At 46.8% G+C, this 22,258-nt stretch overlaps 1 protein-coding gene across 1 annotated transcript in view; it reads right to left on the bottom strand.

Moving 5' to 3' along the window:
* The window catches only part of LOC107195246 (single Ig IL-1-related receptor-like), a 131,524-nt gene extending 111,001 nt beyond the window's left edge, over window positions 1-20,523 (bottom strand). Inside the window, exon 1 of the mRNA XM_015585048.1 lies at window positions 19,877-20,523. Within this exon, the coding sequence (XP_015440534.1) occupies window positions 19,877-20,106 (230 nt within the window). The 5' untranslated portion in view covers window positions 20,107-20,523. The remainder of the gene's footprint in view (window positions 1-19,876) is intronic.
* Window positions 20,524-22,258: the final 1,735 nt, after the last annotated feature.

Raw genomic sequence — 22,258 nt, 5'->3', positions numbered from 1 at the left:
CGAAAGAAGCGGATACCGATAGAGAACGGCGTTTCCAGGTGACGCGGAAGCGTATCGACCGAAACACCGCGTTCTCCTCCCGTTCACGGAGCAGCAGCCCTCGAAACACCTTTGTAATCCAACCCCTAGGTCTGGAACACGAACGAGATTGCGTCCCGGCTCTCGCGAGCACTTCCCTTGATTAATTAAAACGAACGAGTCCGCTTCAATGGGTTGGCGGATGCGGCTCTCACTCTCTTTCTTGTAGCGATCGGCGGCGGTGACCCTTTTGCATGCTTCGATCGTTTATTAAAAGCGAACGGTGAAACAATTAGGGATTGACGGGAGTCGGGGAAAAATGTTAACGCTTCGCGAGACCGGCTGGTTATAGGCAGCTTCGGGATTACGACTGTTCGTCGTAACTGGAATTGTTAGGGGTAATTATTTTTAAGCAGGAACTTTGTAAATTTTTTTAGAGATCTAAGGATCTTGTCTGTGGACAGACCTTGTGCGTACTGAACACTGTGAGGCGTTTACTGGAACTAATACTGGAACTAACCCCTTGCCCTACGATTTTCTTGACGACTGCAGACTCCAGGATTACATTGTCGTCGATAGTTTCCCAGAAACGAAAATAATTCTGTACTCATCACAACTGTACTTTTACTGTAAAAGTTCAATATTAATGCCAGCAAGGTGGCATTTCACTTCGACTTAAAGAAAATCAAACAAAATATTTCTTTGTTGAATCAATTTTAAAATCGGCAACACGAGTCTGACTCGATGTTATCGGGCAATGGGTTAAAAGTAGCTCTACAATTTGATCCCCCTCCACTTCTCCAGAAGACGATCAGGACACGCGTGTCCGTTTTATCCGATAGCATCGAGAGAGCATCGTGTGTCCTGCTGGTAAAGCGACGAAATTAGCGGAGTAAAAGGACGAGAGACCCGGCGGAGAGACCGCCTCGACGACTTCATCCGAGGGGGTGGGAGGGGACAGAGAAACAACTTGTAACGTTCCGCGAATGGCAGGTAGAACAGGCTATAAAAAAAAGAAAGAAGGAAGGAAGGAACACGGCGGGTTTGGCAAAAGGAAAAAGGGAGAAACGCGACGCGGCGGCACCAGGGGCCCCCGATGAGGGCCCAGGGTACAAATCTATGGAATCTGTCGAAAGCGGAGCCGGCTACCTGAAAAACAGAGCCCACGGCGGAGTGTTCCCAAGACGAGATATGGACCTCGAAAGAGAGCCCCCGCCCTCACGGATTCTTACGGAGCTCGTTAGCCGAATCCGGAATAACCACCTGAATATCCATCTAGAATACATATAAATCGAAGCGGAAAATAGAAATCTATCGGAGGAGGCCTCGCCTCGAAGAGTGAAAATGAATTCTTCCCTAAATCTCGTGAACGGTGAATAATCAGGGTATACGTTACGTGGTATGAATATTCCGACTTACGATAAAAGTTTCCATATATATTTACTGTGAAATAAGATTTTATATTCAGTTTCGAATGTTTTATTTTTTCGAAATACATTTTTCTCGTAATATTATGGAATGTAAAGTGATTCTTTATACGCATTGCTGTAGTAAAAACCAATTTCTCGACAATCGATTGTCACAGGAGACGGGTCAAAATGAACCTACATTGGACAACGATCGGTTCGTTATTACCGCACACGAGAACCCCGGTTGATCACGGATAATCGTGATCGCGATTAATCGTGGCTGTACTTTAATTTTCGGGCGTGATTAGTAAAGGAAAACCGGTGGAAAGGGTGGAGGGAATAATCGAGCCGGGGGCAACGTCGGCCCCACGGGGTCTCCGTTTGTCGTGGAGACACACACCAGCCGTCCTGGGGGCAAGGGGAGGAGAAAAGAAAGAACGCTTGATGGGCGTGCGGCGGATGGAGGAAAAGGGCAGTAGTGGGGGGTGGGGAGGTTAAGGGAAAAAGGAAGCAAAAAGAGAGCGTAGGAGAGACGGTAGGCGGATCCTGTCTCGACCTGGTGAAATTCCAGCATGTACCGGGTGCTCGAGAATAGAGCTTCCGAAAGGGCGGCCAGTGGCTCGCAGGCGAAACACGCTACTATGCAAATCAGGGACTGTTTCTGGCCAGGGCGTTAATTAATCCCCGGGTCTCGCGGGTCGCGACCACTACGCTACGACCTCATCCGTTTTGCACACGCGACCCCGTGTATTTTTGTATCTGCTTAGAGTCGACAAGCTCTCTATGCTAAGTGGATCCGTCCGTCCAACGGAGATGACGAATGAAGCGGATGGAAGGCTTGTGAAGTCGCCCCGGGGCGCACAGTGGTTCAGAATGAAAATTTAGCAGGTCGAATGGTCGAAAACGAATTTCTTTTGTCTTCCAAAAAAGTCCGATTAACTAATCTTTAACCATGGAAGATTTGTTACGCGCATTATTTCTCTTTATTACCCTCCGGCCCATTCGAGTCATCAGTCTCGCTTTGAAATACTGTTCGCGGCTCTAACTGCAATAAAGTAGTTCTTTTTTTTCATTATTACCGAGTAGTAATCGTGTGTAATTTTCCAGTGCACGGTTCTTCGAAGAGGAACTCACCATACACACCCACACGCCAGCAATTACCGATCGAGTCTGAGAAAAGTGGGAGCAAAACTTCCGTTATGAGTTAATAATTACAATTCAACATGTCGCAGAGTACCGATAAAAGTTTAATAAAGTTCCCCACGGGGGATTTAGCGAGTTCACTCGACAAACTCGTTTACCCTTCTTCCTTATCGCATCGACACCCCTTATCGCTACTTCACCCCCTCGAGAGTCTCGAGAAATCGGACGCGATATCACTTATCCTGCCGAATCCTCCGTAGATCTTCAAAGCTTATTCGATCGAGAGCCAGAGGGTATTCGATCGTGATGGTAAACGGAAGCGAAATACCGATGCACACACACATGTTCCATGTTTCCGCGAGAGTCCACGCGACCAGCCAGGTAATTTCCGTCCTCGGAATAGCCCTGCGCGCCGGGAACGAACCGGAAGCAGCTGTCCCCGGGAACGCCGGCAGCCTTTCAATTCCCCTGGGGCCCCCTGTACATGGAGGAACTTCTCGAAAAGTCCGCGGGAAGGATGCAAATGCAATTAAATTAACGTCGGCGACCGGCCACGACCTGACCTCCTTCCACGATCTTCACCATCCACCCCCCACCCCACCGTTCCACCTTTCTGTGTTTCTCATTTCGTCCACGGAAATCCCGTTTGTTGTAAATAATCACCGTTGGTGGAATTAACGTCGCTGTCCCGAGCGCCCTCATTGTTGAAAAGTATTCTCCTCCACGGCGCGGCCCGGGCAGGAACTGTAACTTTCTTTGAACGAGGCGACTAACTTTTCGGTGCACCACCTGTAAGAATTAACTTCCTTACCGAACTCTGGCTTGTTATTTACCTGACGAGACAGAACAACCGCGTGGGCAGGTGGAACTACACGGAGCGCGGAACGATTGTAATTTAAAGTAGCGATGGGTCGGTGATGGCTTTGAATATACGTTTGAACGCAATTTGAGATCGACCTCCAACGACTCGAGAATTGGAAAAGCAAGGAAACAGGTAATATGTCTTTCAGAAAATTTCCCCCACGATAAAAAAAAAAACGGATGGGGTACCACCGTCTCCGCCATTTTTGTTATATCTCGAGTGTTTAAACTTTCCATTCTAAATGATCGAATCACGAAACTAGTGGCCAATCAAAAAATCTGATCGAAAGTTCGATCCATCCTCCTTTTCCTAAGTTTATACACCTTACGAAATGTCAGAACGTTGTTCAACAGAATGTAAAAAAAGCTGTTGCAAAATTACGCTACACTTTAAAAACTCTTCCAATGAGTTGTTGATGCCACGATATAATGCACACAGTCGTCATAGACATGATGATTTCGGACACCGAGGTGCACCGTTACGTCCAGCCTTCCATTTCCCCGGGAGGTGGCTGGGTTTTCATTTTCCTAAACGCGACGCTAGACGATCCGCGAGATGGGACGAGGGGTCGGAGGTGGGAACGGGGTTGGGTCGCTTGAAAAATATCCTCTTACCGCGGGACACCCTTTAATTAACCGGCGGGCACTTTATCTAAAAAGAAAGCTCCATTAAAGGGGACTCGAATTAATGCACGTCGGTGTCTGTGTGAAATTCACCGAGTGGCGTCGGCGGTTGGAGCGAAACGAGCGGAATGCAGGCTAAAAACCACGGCACAAAGGGAATTCTGATCGTGGAACAACGTGAAAAGGGTAGGGGACGTGAAAGGGGTAGTTCGATTCTTTGCGCTTTCATCTTGCCTTTCGGCGATAATTAAAGAATTTTCCCCGTGATCGAGGCTCGCACACTTCTCGATCGAGCTCTTCCCGTCAGACGGGGATTCCTGAACGTTCCCTTTTATTCGTCCAGAGAAAACGGTGATTCTGACCGGGAGGAAACCTAAATGTGTGTATCCATTTGTTGCGTATCCTATCACCGTTGCATACCAATGCGAATTGAGGCAAAATGTATCGTACGATGATACGATACGATGATACGATACACAAGTGGTTACGCACCTTAACGCTGCAGCCTGGACTATAGCAGAGTCGACGTTAATTACAATAACGAACTACCAGCGGACTTCTGGTCCCGGGGAAATTTGCATGAACAGAATATGCAACGTGGAAATAACGTACGAGGGACAAACGAAACAAAGGATGACCCGCGACATTCCCCCACCCCAAGTCGCGTGTTTCACCAGTTTTCTCGGTCAGAAATTGTCTTGTTTCCGATCCTTCGAGATCCATAATACCACCAGCGAAAGCAACTTGAAGCAAACCAGAGATATCTATGCAGTTCTTTCGAGGAAGTGTTCACTTTCACAGAAGAGCGAAGGGAGGAGATGTATCGCGATCCGGGACGAGAAAATCGATCGCGTCCGGCGACAGACCCCATCGAGGCGCGCGTCATTATCGTCGATTCGCGGTGTTCGCCGGTATGCACCGCGACTATTTATAGGTTTCGTGGTCGCACGCGTAATCGCGCATACCTCGATATGGCTCACGACGACCGATGCATCGGTGTACAACCGGTTGCACGGACTCCACGTGTTCCTCGTATAATACATTCGATGAAAGGACCCGTTCGGCGATGGAAAATACAATTAATCTATCGAGTGTGGCGAAATGACGGTACGGTAATTATGAATGAAGCTATCATTGCACGATGATCGATGGATATCGAAGATCGTGACGGAATAGAAAAGAATTCTTTATTAACACTAGAACTGCCGATGATAAAGGTAAATGTCTAATTTGATCGATGGATAAATATTGTTGAAAATTTACAAACTTGTAAATTAACTAATTTCTTCACTTTCATATCGTGATAAAAATTCCAGAGATCTTAGAAAATGTGTTGGTATAGCGTTTTAATCATCGTTATAGGAGTGTACTGACAAGTCATTTCGACTTGTTTGGTAGTTCTAGTGTTAGTTGTACCTATCAGTCGTGAACAGTACTGTCTTGAAAGACTAATCTAACACACGATACTACGGTAATGGTATTCGAAGTGCAATTTCCTCCGAGTAGTTGTAATTCGTAACGACCATTTTTCCGAAGATTAACAGAACTGTGCACGCGACTGGGCACCAGCGGAGCTTTAAACGAGGCAATTAAAGCTACAGAGTAATTAGCATAAGTTCAATGAGTTAAGATCACTCTGTCTCTCTCTAATGTTGAGGACAGTTCACATTGTACGCGCAGTCTATCTTCATATATTATGTATTAAACAGACCTCATTTTTTTCTCATTTATTTTTCGTGTGAAAACATGAATTTCTCCACTGTACACGTAGCGATCTGTTTCACATCGGTGAAACACCGAATTCTTGCTGACAAAAGTTGGCTATTAACCGACAGAATCTGATGCACTTTTAAAATGACCGTTGCACCACCGAGCGTTAAAGTGTTAATAGGTTTAAAAAGCAGCCAGCACCTACCTAACACCGAAACCATCGCGCGCCATCGCCTCGGATAAAAAAAGGTACCAAAATAAAATTCCGATATCACGTCAGAGCCTCGGATCCCCGTAAAGGGGTTGGTGATCCTCTAAAAGCATCGGGGGCGGCGGCCAATTTTTCCTAGGCGTCAAAGCGTCCTCCACTTCTGTCTCGCGAATGAAATTTCGCCCCCGCGGTCTTCGTCGACGTAGCAGGAAACCGAGAGGCCCTCTCACGACAGTCGAGGGGGTAAAGTAGCGAAACGGGGCCACGGGAGGAGAAGAAGGGTTACCACACCCCGGTGGAAGCGTAGTAAAAAAGGACGAACAACGAAGGAAGAAAGGGGGAGAGCAGCTCGCGCGGGACCAAGAGCTGGATGGAAATTTATCGCGTATATAAGGAAGAAAGTGGTTCGACCGGCAGTTGCGCACGTGTGTGTCCCCCCTCTCCGGTTGCACCTGCACCCTCCCCTTGTACCTGCATACATATGTGTTCCAATGTAAACGGGGTAACATTGGAGGAACACGGTACACGCGCGTTCATCGTCTCTTCTCTCCTTTTCCACATCCGGAGTTCTACATCGAGGAGGAGCCTCCGCGTTAGAGCGCGTGCTTCTACCCCCTACCCACCCCCAACCCCCATCGGTTACCCAAGCCGGACAAATTACGCGCGTCGAAACGACGCTGGGACGCTCTCGCGAGTACGCGACCACCCCCTTCGCCCTCCCTTGCTCCAGATCCAAGAGGAGCAACGTAGGAGAACACGTTTCCCCGGGGGAGGGAACCGCATTATCGGTTCCCAGCAAGATGCTTCCTTCCGACCGCGCCGGTGAAAACGTTCCGGGATGCAAATTGTGTGCCCGGAGAAGTATACATTCCGCGGCGGTATGTAAATATCGAAGCCGTTTCGAATTAAGGGGCCGCAGTAGAGCGAACGAAAATCTGCCCCCTCCACCCTCGTCAGATGGGGAGGAGAACCTTTACCCGTTCCGAGACGATCGTTCGGGGTTTCTTCTTGGTAGTAGAGCACGGCGAAATTTCAATGGTCCCCCATTGGAAGCTAAACGAACGCCGTTTACCCTCGTCAACGATCGTGGTTTCTTCGGTATGTACCTTACGATCACCGCTGCGAAACACCGGATACCGGATTCTGGGGAAATTTTTGTTTGCTCTTCTGTGGCGTGTGCTCGTTATTTGGAACTGTGATACACCTGGGATGTAACTTTAAATTTTTTCACGTGAAGGGGAATATCTAGCTTCGATTGTTAAGTGGTGGAACGCAAGTGGTTCGTTGTTAACCCTTTCGGTCCGAGGGTCGGTGTGTTTTTTATCGGAGAGGTCCACAGATACACCGGTAAGGGTGGATGCCCCAATTACTGCCACCTTAAGATTGTAGCGTAACATCGATTAATCGTTTCACCTGTTTTGTTAACTTAAAAATTGTCTCAGTTTGGAAAATAATATTACTTAATATCTCTCCTTCAAAAAAGAAAGTATTTTATATTAAAAAACTAAAAACTAATAAGTTTTTCATACGTAGATATGCCAGTAGATAATCATCCGTCCCAGACGAGCTGTTGCTCGACAAAAAATACTCACAAATTTCGTAGAATTTTTAGAATAAAATAAAAGAAACTTTCCTATCAGTTATTAAAGCAGGATTCAAAGTTTAGGAACATATAACGTCCACCCATCGGAAAGACCTAATTTCAACTAAAGAGAAGTAACTTCTATCCAATTGTCTACAATTTCAAATTACCCAAGATCAATTTCCATCTACATATATTCGTATCGATTCGGAGGAACCTCAATTCAGTCGAACCGACGACGAGCAACAAAATGCTCGCAGCGAAAGAATGGTTTTTTCCCAGCCGTCTATGCGCATATATTCCACGTGAATTTTCATCGATTCGAATCTTTTTCTGAATCATCGCGGGAACGTAATTTCCTCCCGGAGACGAGTCTCGAAGCCCGAAGATCCGCGATCGGCGTATCGGTTCGACGAGAATTTCCTCGCGTCGCCGTCTCGATCGGTCCCGCTCGTTTCCGCGAATTCGCGCTGCAAACAGGAGGCGGTCCCCGTCCTCCTCGAGTATAATTCGTTCTGTCCATGTCCAGTGGTAATTAGCACAAACCGTGACCCGCCAGTCTCCGTCGTTTCGCCTCGAGTAACGGTGAACATCTCCCCCCATCCGGGCCGACAGCACAAACAAGGAAGTGTATCGGTAGAAAAAATACCCGCGAGTTGCCCATTCAAATATTTGGCGGCGGTGGACATATATATACATACATATCTCTCTGGTTGCTAGGAGATTCCATGTGTCGGTGGGATCCTAACCAAACAACGAGGAATCATTTACCTTCCATAGGCTTTCCGGAAACCGTCGCGTTTTTCGGGAATCTGTGATCCCAGTAACGCTAGAATATGTTGGAAAACGTTGAAACAGGGACTGAAACCGGTATGATTTTTATACCGATGTTCTGCTATCAAAGTTACACCGAAACCGATATATTACCGAAAATCGAAATAAATATCGGTATTTTTTCGGTTTCTATAAGGGTAGGGCTTATATAGAGTTATATAAGGCGAAGGTACAACCGGAAATACCGGTATTTTACGTTTCTGTAAAAGTCCCTGCGTTGAAATACCCTAGAAAATGGTGAAATACGTTCGAATACTCGACTGGAGATCGATTCGAATGCGTCACGACGGAAAGTTCTCCTCTTCCCAGTGCATCGACGAGGAAAAAATTCGAGAGTCGCGTATCCGGTATTCGACTACCACGGTTTCATCCTCGAGAATCATGTCACAGAGGCTGCGGTTCGAAGATCAGAATCTAATTGAAGCTCTTCTGTGACTTTCGCGGTTTCTGCCTTTCCGCCTCATCTGTGTTCCCTTGTTACCTTGGTCGAACGCGGTCCACGGCGACGTCTCTCGCCAGGCTCGTTTATCTTGGCCGCGTGTTTCAACAACCGTGCTCGAGCCTCTGTTCCCGAGTATTATTATACGTCATCGGTCGTGCCATCCGAGACTTTCTCACGGTTACTACCGCCGTGTCTCGTTGGATTGCCGAATGGTGTACGCAGGGACATACCGAAGAGGAAGACGAAGAACTTTCGCGCCGCGTGACTTGTCGGCGAATTCTCGTTGCGTTCACGTCAAATGACTCCATTACAGTGTCAGATATTCGATACGTTTTCGTAATAAAACTTCGGGTCGTGAATATCTCGAAAAATATCGAGTATCCGACACTAGACTGGGGTATCAAAGGTGTTCGAAGTCTCGACTAAATAGGTGGAAAGATCGCTCTCGTCATCGCAAGATCGTACTTTTTTTCTCAAGGATGATCGCGAAAAAAGAAGTAATCGTGCAACGATGAATCGCGCGCAGGTGCGCGGAGCGGCGTCGTTGCAACGCGACCGCGGCTTGGAAAAACCGGACGATTATATTCACGACGCGGCGGCGGCTTGCCTCGGATATGATGATACTCGATAGAAATTCGTGGTAGCGTAATAAGGCTGCTGACGGCACACGCAACCGGTAAATATAGTCGCGGTTGGGGATTATGAACGGCGAGAGATGAGAGAGACAGTTCGACGCGCGAAGGTAAAAATACGCAACGTTACGAAACGGGAATGTCGGAATGTATAATTAATGGAGGCGCGATGCATCGTCGTAACGAGTGCAAAATTCGCCGCTCGTGACGTCATTCTGTCCTTTAAGTATGGGACGGTGGACACGCATTTTGCAAGTGATCAAACAAATAGCGACAACTGGGCCCAGGTAGATACATATTGTTGTTTTTCTTGTTTAGATACGTTTTATAACGAATTTCGTCGAAATATATGGGTCATTTCTACACGAGTGTAAACATTTTGAGTAATTTCTGGAAGCTGGAACAGTGCCATGAGATTCCTGATTTTATGGGTCAAAATGGACCGAGACAGTATCGTCCGACCTATTAACCCTTTTAGTACCTTGGAATATATGCATTCTTAAGGATATTTATAAAAATTAACACATTTTCGCGAAAAATCAAGAATTTTTTTGATATTTTATCATACTTTCGTCAGTTTCTGCATCACAATTTATAATTTGTATTACGTATGAAAAGCCGAAATATCGCCCAGAGGTATTTACGGCGAAGACATTTGTTTTTTGCCCGAAGCCGAGTCTCTGCTTAGCCTCTGTTTAAATTGATTCCACAGGGGGCCTCCCCCCAGTGGAGTGAAAATAACGCCGTTGCTCGTGTCGCATTCATCGAGGAATCACTGTATCGTTACATATATTTTCTATCGTTACCATATATTATCATTAATTTATACGTACGACGAAAGAAATCGCCGCTGAACGAATTAAAAAAAAAAAAAAAAAGAACAGTTGCACCGAAACCAAGAGATCGTTTCCTTCGAATCGCTTTTCGACTCTGTAACACGATTACTCGACGGATGCGGGGAGGCTTCCTAGCGGTGAAGTCGTGGTCGATTCTCGCTCGACGTATACGAATGAAATTCGAGGCTACCGGTGGCTCTCTCGCCTACGCGTTCCCGGAATCTCAGTGCTGTAACTTTTCACGCGGTTTTCCCCGTAATGAGGACGGGACAGGGCCGCTGTAAATCGCGTCAGACGACGATGGCGGTGGCAAGGTGAGAGGAGAAATAATTCCGCGAAAGCGTCCACGTTTCCCAGTATGCCCCTCGTGATCCCAGGGACAAGATGGCTGGCCCCGAAGTGCGCAAAAACGGTGCAAATTAACGCAACGCTCGTCGACTATATCCACGGCGCAGCGGAGAGGCACGCGATACGGTTTCGCAAGGATTTCAATTTTTCAGACGAACCGCACAAGTTTCGCAAGAAACGCGAGAGCTCCGACGAGGGGAACACCGTGCCGACGGCGGCAATAACGTTTCGCAACACACAGCGTGTTCCATTGTTTCACGTTTGAACCATGGAGTTTCACGCTGGAACGAGAAAGTCCGCGCGAAGTTTTCTGCGCGACCAAATAGAGCCACCATGGCTGGGGGCAAGTTCTTCGATAATGAGAGCCACGTACAATATTTTCCGCAGATTTTTTAATGTTCAAGAGCCGCGGAAAGTATTTCATTTAATTTATTTGTAGATAGTCACCATTTATGATACAATTAATTGGATAAAGTATAGCAGCACAACTAATGCTGAAATTTGATGATGCAGTGTGGAGTAGTAATGAGAAACATTAAACAGGGGAAGGACCCCTGGTGTTCGACTTTGATTTTAACGGGATTTTGTAAGATGATAGTATACTATTTCAACAAACATAAATATTATTCGTTTTCTTTGAGTTAAAGTGAAATATTAGTTCGTTGATATTAATGTAAATGTACAATTGCGATAAATACAAGAATTCCTTTTGTTTCTGGGTAACTATTGACGATAAACTAATTGTGGAAACTGCAGATATCAAGAAAATCATAGGGCAAGGGGTTGAGGTCCCAACTACTAGAAAAACCTACTAATTGCCGACAAGTTTACAAGCAATTGTGAATCGGTACATTACTCGCAATAATATTTAAAAATTGTATCTGTAAATAAATACAAATCTGTCTGATAGGATGTCAAAGCTGCTCTAAGAAGCTGTCCTAAAACCCGTACAGTCCCTCAAAAGCCCCACCGCTTTGTCCACCGTTGAAATATACCAAGAGTTTCTTTTCGGCACGATTGCTAACTTTTCTCGGAAAAATAAAGGCGACCTTCTTCCCCCCGATCGCGGTGCGTCGCATTTGCATCGATGACGGTTCGGCGGTCGCATCATGTGTATGTGCATCTCCTCGAATTCAATCGCATTGCGAAAGTGTTCACGTGCCGCCATCCCCGTGCACCACCGCGCGTATCGCGTAACCACACGAACGTAGATGGAAGAAAATTCTCGAACTCACGTTTCTCGCCCCGGGTGGAAACCGGAGGAAAAGTCGAGAGGGAGAATCGGAGCTGCGCGCACGTTCGCGGTCGCAAGATCGAAAAACTTTTCCCACCCTTTGCAACCCTTTCTATCCCACGGAGAAGAGAGAGAAATTTTAGGCCTTTCTACACCATCGTCGAACTATCGGGGCGCAGCTAAGGGAATAACCGGTGACGTTCTATCGACGGTGGAAAATTTTCCTCGGTGAATTCACGAAGCGTGAAAGAACGCCGTTCCGATTTCTACCGGTAGGCTATAAAAGATAATGGACCACCCCCTCCCACCCCCCTGTTGCATCATAAACGATGAATGGGTAAGGTCCAGTACCTACTGCTGTCTGTTGTAACACCTAACAACCGAGTTCGCGGAAAAAGAAATAACGAAACGTAATGACATTTCCCGGATCGTGCGCTGGACTTCTCGATAACGATTAACCGCCCAGGTTTATAGAAAGTGTACAACCCGATGGAGTTGCATTCTGAACGGCTCATTTAACCGTTTCACTGCGAACCCCACTCTTACAATTTAGTATCGGAAATTTCCAAATACCATGTGGTAGGAGGCCCTTTCCCTACGTTACATTTTCCCCTAGTGGAAGCCGAGTTTGCTCGTGGGTGTACAAATATTTTTCCGAGGTCTACAATCTCACAGTTTCATCAGAATCGACGATTGTCAATTCGAGATGTACCCTTCTCAGCCCGCGTTCAAAGGCGAGGAATCTGTCCGATGGATATCCTCCGTATTCAACGTCTCCGGGGAGCCCTAATCAAGGGACGAAAGGGGGCTCGGTGGTGGCCAATTTGCCGGGGATGCATCGAGACCGGTCCCCGTCCTAGGAATCGGTCTCTCCTTGAAAATCATGTTCACGCATTCCGCGAACAGACGCGCAAGAGAGCTGGCGAGAGAGATGAGGAGCCACGGTCGGAGTGCCGTCGTCCCTTTTCCCGATGCGAAATTACGGCTCTGTTTCTCCCGGCTTGTCATTATCCAGGGCCCCCGAGGCCACTGCTCGCCGCGCGGAATCGACGCAGCCCCGCCAAACGCACACGTCCTCTCAGTCTCTGTATGCCCTCAAACTTTCCCCACGGGACGACAGACTCGAAACCTCTTGCGACAAAGACGACAGGGGAATTTCCTTCTTTCGTTTCAATGGGTACACGCCATCCGATGATGCGCGCATCACCTCTTCTGCCTCCGCCCACGCCACACGGTTCCTCTCGACGGAACGCGACGACGCGCAAATTGCTAGACACCCGACGCAATCTTCTTCTCGTCGTTCGCCTGTTTTCCACGGGTACATCAAGAATTCATAGCCACGGGAGCATCGTAATGACGGCGGTGAGTCTTTGTTACGCTTATGAACACCCCGAGGCACGTACGAATAGGACAAGGGGGCAGAAAAAGGAACGCAGGTTTTTACAACAGTGTCGTGGGTACAGGGAGCAGGACGTTGAGCTGACCACCGAAAGTGTGTTGGTTCAAACGGAAGAAGAATGATGTTGCACACACGTTGAGAATGAAGCAGAGTTGGGCGGAATTTTACAGCTATAGTAACTACATTCTAAGATGAAATAATTGTTTGCCAAATGTCGACTCAAGAACAAATATTATTTTATTATCTTTTACTCGTTGTTCAAAACTCTTTATCTAGATAACGAATTTTCTCGTCTCTGGAACGAAGTTGTCACACGATATCGACGATCCACGTTATTGCGTCTGTTATACAGGGGGTGTTAATAAAGTACGAAGCTTGAAATACCACTTTCATTATGTGGATTCCACGTTCCGAACTGAGACGAAAGTCAAGAGCGACGAAATTGCGTTCGAGGTTTCGTTTTCAAGTTATTGATCGTTGAATATCGGGGCAACATACGTCTGACGCGACAGTTTATTCTACTTGAGAAGCGCGACCTTCGACCGATGCACAAGTTGATGTCATACGTTGTATTGTATTTCATTCATTTTAGTTTCACTGGGTCATCGATCATGGTCTTGTATCAGCTGGCAATCGGCTGTTCGAGTAGTACATATTTTCCCATCGCGTCAGACGCATTGTACGCGTATTATGCCTGTGCATATTTTATATTTCATTCCGAGCGGATTGCCCAACAGGCTGGACGCAATGGTTCGCGTGCGTGCCGGAAACCGCACGGCATGGAGGATCGCGCGCGATCGTCGCCGACAAAACTGGGAAACAACTTTCCACAAAACGATTATCGACTTCCGGCACGTCGAAGCAGTGTATGTGTGTGTGTGTCCCCATGGCCGATCGCGTTCGGCACGCCAGCATCATTATCCCTAACGACGCGAAGCCGCGAGTGTGTCGTTCGAACAGAACGACTCGCCGATATGCAGGAGCCTCCAGCCAAAGATCCTTACAGGTGTGCTTCCGGTTCCGGTCAACCGTGCCATTATCGTCCCCGGTTTAAACTGGATTCCCCTATCATTTCTGTTCCCATTCAATTCAATCGCGCGTTCGACGAAGCAAAATCTAACGATCGTGCCGGGCTTCGTTTTGTTCGTCTGCGATCGTCAATCATCGCACAAAAATTATTGTAAAAACATTTAACCGGTAGAAAATGACATAATCGTCAAAGTTTTTCTGAGGTATCGTCGAATCCACGTGTGATCATCGCGGTTCGGTGGCTCTGAACAAGCGTCAGGCGAAATTTCACCTAGATTTGTCATTTTATTCTCAATTTGCTTTCGACGTGCAACATCTGACAAACGTCTGCTTCAGTAGCAATTCTGACGCACAACGCACGCGCCGGATGCATCCAACTGCGTTTAAACGAAATGTGACCTACATTTGTTTTTTATTTAATTCCATCGCCTTCAAACGCGCGAAATCTGACGCTAGTAAGAAATTCCACCATAAGACGTCTCTACATAATTCCCTGCGTACGACTTGTTTCTTCGAGAAGTTATTGCGTTTCGGAGACTAAAACGAACCCTTTGAAGTGTCTCGGAGATAAAGGCGCATTCCCAACGACTAATCCGGATGTTGCACTCGCACCTCCATTCTCTGCGAGCGAACATCACACGGCCGAAAGAACGTTCGCGCGTCAATGATTTCGCTCGAGTTTCATCCTTTGTTCTTCACGTTCCTCCGTCGAACATAACCTCGATAACACCGGCTCCGCTCGCTTCCGGTAACCTTGTTCGTCGCGAAGTATGCGCCGAGAGATGGTCCGCACGATTGTCGCGAAACAACATTCTACGTTAGAAGATACTCGAGGAGACGCACTATCTATGTTCTACTGGGCACGGTAATAATTTGCAAATGTCAATTCGATCATTCTTATATGTCAGCTTTCTATTCCAACAGTAATCGTGTCGAGGGGTGACCACTTTACTATTTCCGTTCATTCGAATACGTTATGTGCACCATTAGTTACCATTATAAAAGTTGACGTCGTGTCTGTAATTTACTCTCGCGTTTATTCGCTATATTTTTATTCTTGTATTTAGAAAGTTTATGCATTTATAGCACCATGAAACTCGCGTAATAAAATAATGGTTTTACTGAAACTTGATATTATTTATGTGTTCTCATTAACCCAGTAAAGCCCCTATTATAGGGTTTCAAGTTTCGTTTCATTTGTAACTTTATATGTAGATATATCAGTACCGAAAATTCTGAATTTCTGCAAACTTTCGCAGTATATTTATCATAGTTAAATTTATTAATAGTACACGTTACCGAATCTCGTCCTGTTTATCCGTGTATTCAGTTCGTATGATGTAATAAGTACCATCATTATTATTATTATAATGCCCGATGCAGTTGTTATAGCCGTGTCATTGTCGCGGAGAGCGGAGGAGCAAGCAATTCCATGCAACCGTATAAATAGCCGATGACAATGACGGGTACGGAGAAGAAACTTCGTATACCTCCCGCCGCCTTTCACTCTCCCGAAGAATTTATAGCGAGCGTGAACCGATGGGTTCGATCGCGTCTACCGGGTGTTCGTCATCCCGCCGTTCTGGCTGACTCAACGCACGACAGAGATGGATCTCTCGTCTCTAACCACTTATACCGCAACAAATAGACGTTTTTATACGAATCTGTTACCCCTAAAGCTCTATTCACGAACGCTAGACAAAAATTCCAGCTCTCTTTTCACGTATGTCCACCCATTATTTTGTATTCGACTATTTTTAAAAAATTGAACATCGCACGAGTGATCGAATCGAGGATCTTTCCCTCTCCAGGCGATCACTTATGATTAGACTGCGGATTTTATGCAATTTATCGTAAACAAGACTGTCTAAAACTCACTAAAGTCCAACTTTTAACGAACCTTACCGAGATTTTTATACTCTCCTCAATCTTACGGAAGCTTTAATGAGGCTATCAGATTTTTATCGGATTCCAATCTTTGTAAATTAGTCAACAAAAATCGATATTTGCATAAACATCCCACAGTCTACTTATGATTAATGAAGTATGTGGATCACCATGTCGATTTTATCTTTTTCTAATTGATACTGCTCAAACGGTATTCAATAAAAATGGCATCCAGCCACAGCACTGTGAACAAGAATATCCCGTGTGCCGGTCGTTTAATTTATGCCTTCCGCGTGCCCTTTGTCGCGCGGATGAAGTCGACCGCTAATAAAACGCTACGTCAGCCGGACACACGTTCGCGCATCGACGGTTTCGTCCTTTGTTCAACGTCGAACACAGGCCCCCATTGGCTCCTTTTTCGCGGAATCGTCGACAGCGTGGCGTGGCGCGCGCGCACCGGAAGACAGGGAGCATAGGAGGGGGAGAAAATCGTTTACGGCGAAAAGCCGACGACGAGGATGGAAAAATAGCCGGGGAGAATCGAGGGAGATAAGTATGAAATAATCGTCGGTCCCTGAGCCCCGCGGATACAAGCAATTATTTCACGGAGAACCGAGGATCAACGTTTCGTTCGAACTCGAGGATCGCAGAGAACGTGTATATACCGATAGAAAAAAAAAATAGCTTCTTGCTCGCACAGATGATAAAGATCAAAAACGACGACTCGATGGTATTAAATTTATTACGGTACCGCAGACACTATCGATAGAGACAAGAAAAAGTCGGTCATTCCGCGCGCAACAACCTAATGCTAATTCGATCTGAATGGGTGACGCATCGGGGTGGGTCCCAGGCCCGCATAATTTCGTGCGTGTTCCAACGGTTGGCCGGGGACCCCGCCCCCTCCCGCTTCCAAGATGGACACGTTCGATAGAGACGTAACAGGTGTGGCGGATAGACGAACGCGGATGGGCCGAGGAAAAGAGCGTGTCCGTGCGGCGGCACACGTCCGTTTTATGGGGCCCACGAGTTTTTCGGGGACCGATGTGGCCTCTCTCGAGCCGGTGAATGGCACGGAACAAATATACCGTTTGACACCTGGTCGAGCGAGAGCACAATGACGACGCGGGGGAGGGGGATCCGGGTGAGGTTCCATTTTGTCCCAGGGAATAATAAAGTTCCCGGTGTATACACGGGAAAGGGATTCGAGCAAATCGCCGCGCGGGCCCATAGAGGGCGCGGGGAGCAGAGGGGATTGGGGGCCTTTCGGAACGCTTCTCGGAAGAGTTTCTTTGTTAAAGGCTGCGCCTTGCGGTCGCCGAGGGACACAAGGCGTCTCTCGAACCGCGACCCCCTATAGCGATTTCCATCTCTGCCTTGCACTTCGTAACCGCGCAAGCAGCCCGTAGCCGAGAGGTAAGGCGTGGGGGAAAAGCGAGAGAGCTAGCTCGCCTCTAGATTTATCGTGGAATAAACAGCCGTTTCGTGGAAACGTTATTACCGCCGTGACGTGCCTCGTTCGCTCACTTCGCGCGCGCGCGCGCTCGGTCGCTTCTTCGGCGTCGTCGTTTTTACGAATATCGTCCGACAATCGGTTCGTTCGACACGCTCCGACGACGCCAACGGGGGCTTTTCCTGGAACACAATGTCACGGAGCAACTGGGAAAAATACGGCCGGGGAGAATTTCAGAACGAGGGCCAGACGATCCGTGGGTCCCCTCGTTAAAGAAAAAACACCGGGAACCGTGTAATGTTTTCAAGGATATTTTCCTGAGAGCTTCCAAACATTCCGGTGTATCGCAATCACTAGGACGGATCGAATAGTTCCATTCTTACCGAACGTCTGATCGGAAAATTGAGGATTCTTTTATGCAAAAATTATATTTTATAAAGTAATTCAGGTCGAGGAAAAGAAAACTACAGATCTAATTTCCTTGTCTATCTTGTTGGGTGAAAAATAAAATAGAAAACTCGTTTCATTCGACGAGATTGATTGCTAGACTGCGGCAGTTTATGCAAATTCATAATTTCAGATACGAATCTTTGAAAGTTATTTACTAGAGGCATCGCTACATTACTAATAACACACGAATAATACGGGACTTTATTGAAATTTTTGTTTCATTATGTTTTCCAAGTTAAGAGGACGCTATGAATGCAAGAACATTCGCAATCTAGTTATTGTTTTCTGTTGTATGGCACAGTCTTATAGGTAATAAACTGCAAGATATCCGCGGTCTAGTAATCTTCGAAAATAAGTTTATGCTTCCGAGGTGCTAGCTAGAGACTCCGATGGTCCTTCAGAAGCATTAAACTTTAATGACCGAAGGAACTCCGATGACGGTAGCGTGGTTTACCGTCAAGAGCAAATAGTCCCCGAAGTTGATACAGTCTTCGCGTGTCAAAACAATGAAGCTTTGGGTACATCCACAGGGGGTAAATGTCGCAACCTATGTCGCACCATAATTAGGCAGCGAAAACAGATGTGACAGCTAGTATTCTCGAGGTAAAATGGCGACCCTTCCCTATACAATTTCGTCGCACAATGTCCTCGCACCGAATTTCACGATAACGTTTTCCTCGATTTTTTTTTTGCTCCGATCGGAGATTTGAAAAACGATACCGTTTCGTAATTCGTTGTAACGAACATTTTCACGCGATACATATATTCAGGGTGGTCGGATTTCGGCCCAATCTGTACAATACTTCCGACGGCGATTGTTTCGGTAGACAAGGTAATTTTCACACGTTTCGCGAACCAACGGTGATGTCGCGGCGGCACGTTTTGCCCGGAAATCGTGTTTGCTCGTGAGCGCCCGAGCGCGGTGCCGTATGCCGGACTAATAACCGGTTTAACGTATTCCTCCAGCGACACGGGGACAAGAGGGGCAAGAAAAAAAAACGTCTGTTCCATAAATGGATTAGTTCCACGACGCCGGGAAGCGCGGGTTTCCAAGTATTCGCGAACTCGGTGAAGAAAAAAAGAGAAAGAAATAGAGAAAAAGAACAGACTGGCGAGAAATTGCATCAGCACGAATGTCGGACACGCACGCAGACACATGCATGCACGTTATTCAAATCTGCCCTCGAAAGCGTGACTCCCGCCCGCGATAGAATTAACAACATGGGAAATTCCGCGACGGAATCTCAGATCCCCTTGTGTCGGGCGTCTTTCGTCGAGACACACTCGAAAACGGAAACGGGCCGTTCGGAGTGTCCGACGACGCCGTTATTAATTGCTACTCGAACGACCTCTCCAAGAAGTCGTGTCCGTTTAACCTTCGTTCGTCGCTTGAAACGAGCACGAACGCCGTGTTTTCGTCAGGCTGATCTGATACGCGTGTATTTGAACGCGGTAACGTTCGATTGACTCGAGAAACACCAGAGAAACAAACACTTTGTTTACATGGAAAGGAATACGTTATAACCGAACCGATCTTTCGCCGTTGGACAAAAACTGAGGATGGCGCGGTTTGTTTCGAGCTATTTCAGGACATGCAGTGTATTTGAAGTAATAAACATATTACCGTTATATACACACAATTTACAAAAGTACTGCGACAGTACGACGAATATTGCGTGCTAACCTAACAGTATCTGAACATGTCGCGGCGTTATGGTTCGAGAGACGAATGTAGGTTGAGTTCAAATAGAAAAAAAAAACTCTCTTCACTCACCATTCGATGCTTCTATAACCACGTAGACAGCAGTGAAGAGCTTTGAACGCCCCGATGTTCGCGTATTCCGTGGTCACGACTTCTTTGGTGAACCTCAGGCCGCCCGGTAAATTGTCGAATTTGTGCATGGAACAGTAGTCCTTGAGTTCGTTGGCCTGACAGATCGTCGCCAGGAACGACAACACGATCACGCCACATTCCGCCGATCTCGTCATCTTCGGAGATTTCATCGAGAGGATTGACTGTCACGAAGGGAACACGCACCGCTTCAAATCGCGCGCTTTTCGAGTCCGGGAATCGCCATGGTCGTGGGCTAGTTTCTCAGAAATGGAAATCTTGTTCCCACGGGTATGTATTCTACCGTGGTTTTTCCCGCGGAAAGAGAATTCGAGATCTCGGGCTGCCGTTAACGTCCGAAGAGAATACCCGTGAACGTACACGTTTATATACACGCGAGCCGCTTGACCGTACACGTCTGTCGTCAAATCACCAACCACTTCTTCCACGTCCTGACACGATGTTTACACTGGGATTACGAACGGTTCTCGTGTTTCACGCGACACAACCACCGATGGAAACGTTTAACCGTTCACTACGTTGCTGCTCCCGCAAAAATCATTGTTTCCGAACGATTTCTTTCGCAAGCGCGATAATGTACCTTCGAATACTCTGAAGTTGCACACGCGTCACTAGTCACGACTACCGACTACACTCACGTTAGTACAAGAAAACAAATGTCGTCGTCCACGTCGTCGTCGCTCACAAGAGAAAATATACGACGAGAGCCGAGAAATTAATGGCAGCGAACAACGCGGGAGGCCTATAATACTACTTTCACCGGAGAACCCGTTTCTCGCGAATCAAACGAAACACGCGCGCACGCTGTGAAGGCCGGCGGCTTACTGTCAGGCCACCGCATCGAAAACTCCCCGTAGGCCACGGGTTTAAAACGAGCCGCCTGTTGCCTCGTGCCCGTTCGGCTACCATCGACAATCCTCGTCGCTCCTCGGCGGGACACCGACGCTACCGGTACGGTCGGGGTTCACATGTGTACACGAAGAAACCGCGTGTGATCCTCGAAGGGCACTGCTTCCCCCGTTTGTTTTTTTGTTTCTTTTCTGGTGTTTTCGTCGGAAGTTTTCGTGGATTCATGAGACGATGTGCGAAGCAGATGTTACGGGAACGAGTGGGACCGTTTTATTCGTTAAAACGTCGACGGTATGTCTCGGGAGAATGTTGGTAGTTCCACGGACGTTCACGGATTCTCAAGTAAAAGAGTACGGTGTCGTGTGATCGTGTGTAACCGTTTTGTGTACAGTGTACATACTTCTGTTTGTTAACATCGAACCTCGCCAGTTTCACCGAACGTGAATCAAAATCTACGTGACAATGTACAGGTATGTGCTTTATATTCCGTAATAAAGGAGATATTATTATTATTACTGTCCATAACGAAGTAAAGTAGAGTGGGTTTCGGCCATTGGTAACAACAAAAAGTTGCAGAGCTGAAAAGCTCGTTTAAACGTGCTCTAAATCCCCGGGACATATTTTCGTGTAAATTCTTGTAGTATTCATTGTTTGCGTTTTGCAATATAAACGTTAAATTTAAAACAAATGTTACGCTCAGTCCGTTTCTCGGTATATATTCGAACAATGCGGTGCGCGGTTTTCCTGTTCGGAACGTTGTTGTTTTTTTCTCTCTTCTCGCTAACAGAATTTTTGTGGGGAACTAACGCGAGAAGGTGGCTCCTCCCCCTTTCCTCTTTGCTGTTTGCTCGAGTGCCAAGGAAAAGGAAAGCAAACAATTGAAACAACGAGCGCGTGTACACGGAACTAAAAACAAATAACCGCGCGGAACATTCGTATTTTTCGACGCACCGTAACACACAAGATCCTTCAGCTCGTGACTTCTCTCTCTCGTCGTTCGAAACCGTCGCGATACGAATGCAAACTTCGGCGAGAAACGCGATTAAAGGCGACTGACGTTTCCGCGAATGCGATAAATTCCAAATTTATGTGTTTAATGACTGCGCGGCCAGATAATTTTTCCGGGATAAGATTCCGTCCAAGGCTGTGCACGGTCATTCCGCCGGCGTATTGAATTCGGGGAATTCGCTTGGACGCCATCTTGAAATATCGAAAATCGCGTTTTTCTTAACACGTTAAATGTACATTCTGCCTCACGATTATTTAAAAATGATCCTTTTGATCTTCGTAAAGTCTCAACGAAATCCTACGGTGGCCAATGAGAGGCAGCAACACTCGATATACATTTTAAAGCTTTTTAAGATCTGGGTTAGATTAAGGCGATTACGTAGAACAATTATATCGGATAAATAGAATAAGATTCTCTCGGTCTGTCTCGTCGAAATTTATCGTCTC

The sequence above is a fragment of the Dufourea novaeangliae genome, unplaced genomic scaffold (genome assembly GCF_001272555.1).
Source record: "Dufourea novaeangliae isolate 0120121106 unplaced genomic scaffold, ASM127255v1 scaffold55, whole genome shotgun sequence".
In the NCBI taxonomy this organism is placed as follows: Eukaryota; Metazoa; Arthropoda; class Insecta; order Hymenoptera; family Halictidae; genus Dufourea; species Dufourea novaeangliae.
This window is presented reverse-complemented; position numbering and strand designations above follow the sequence as displayed.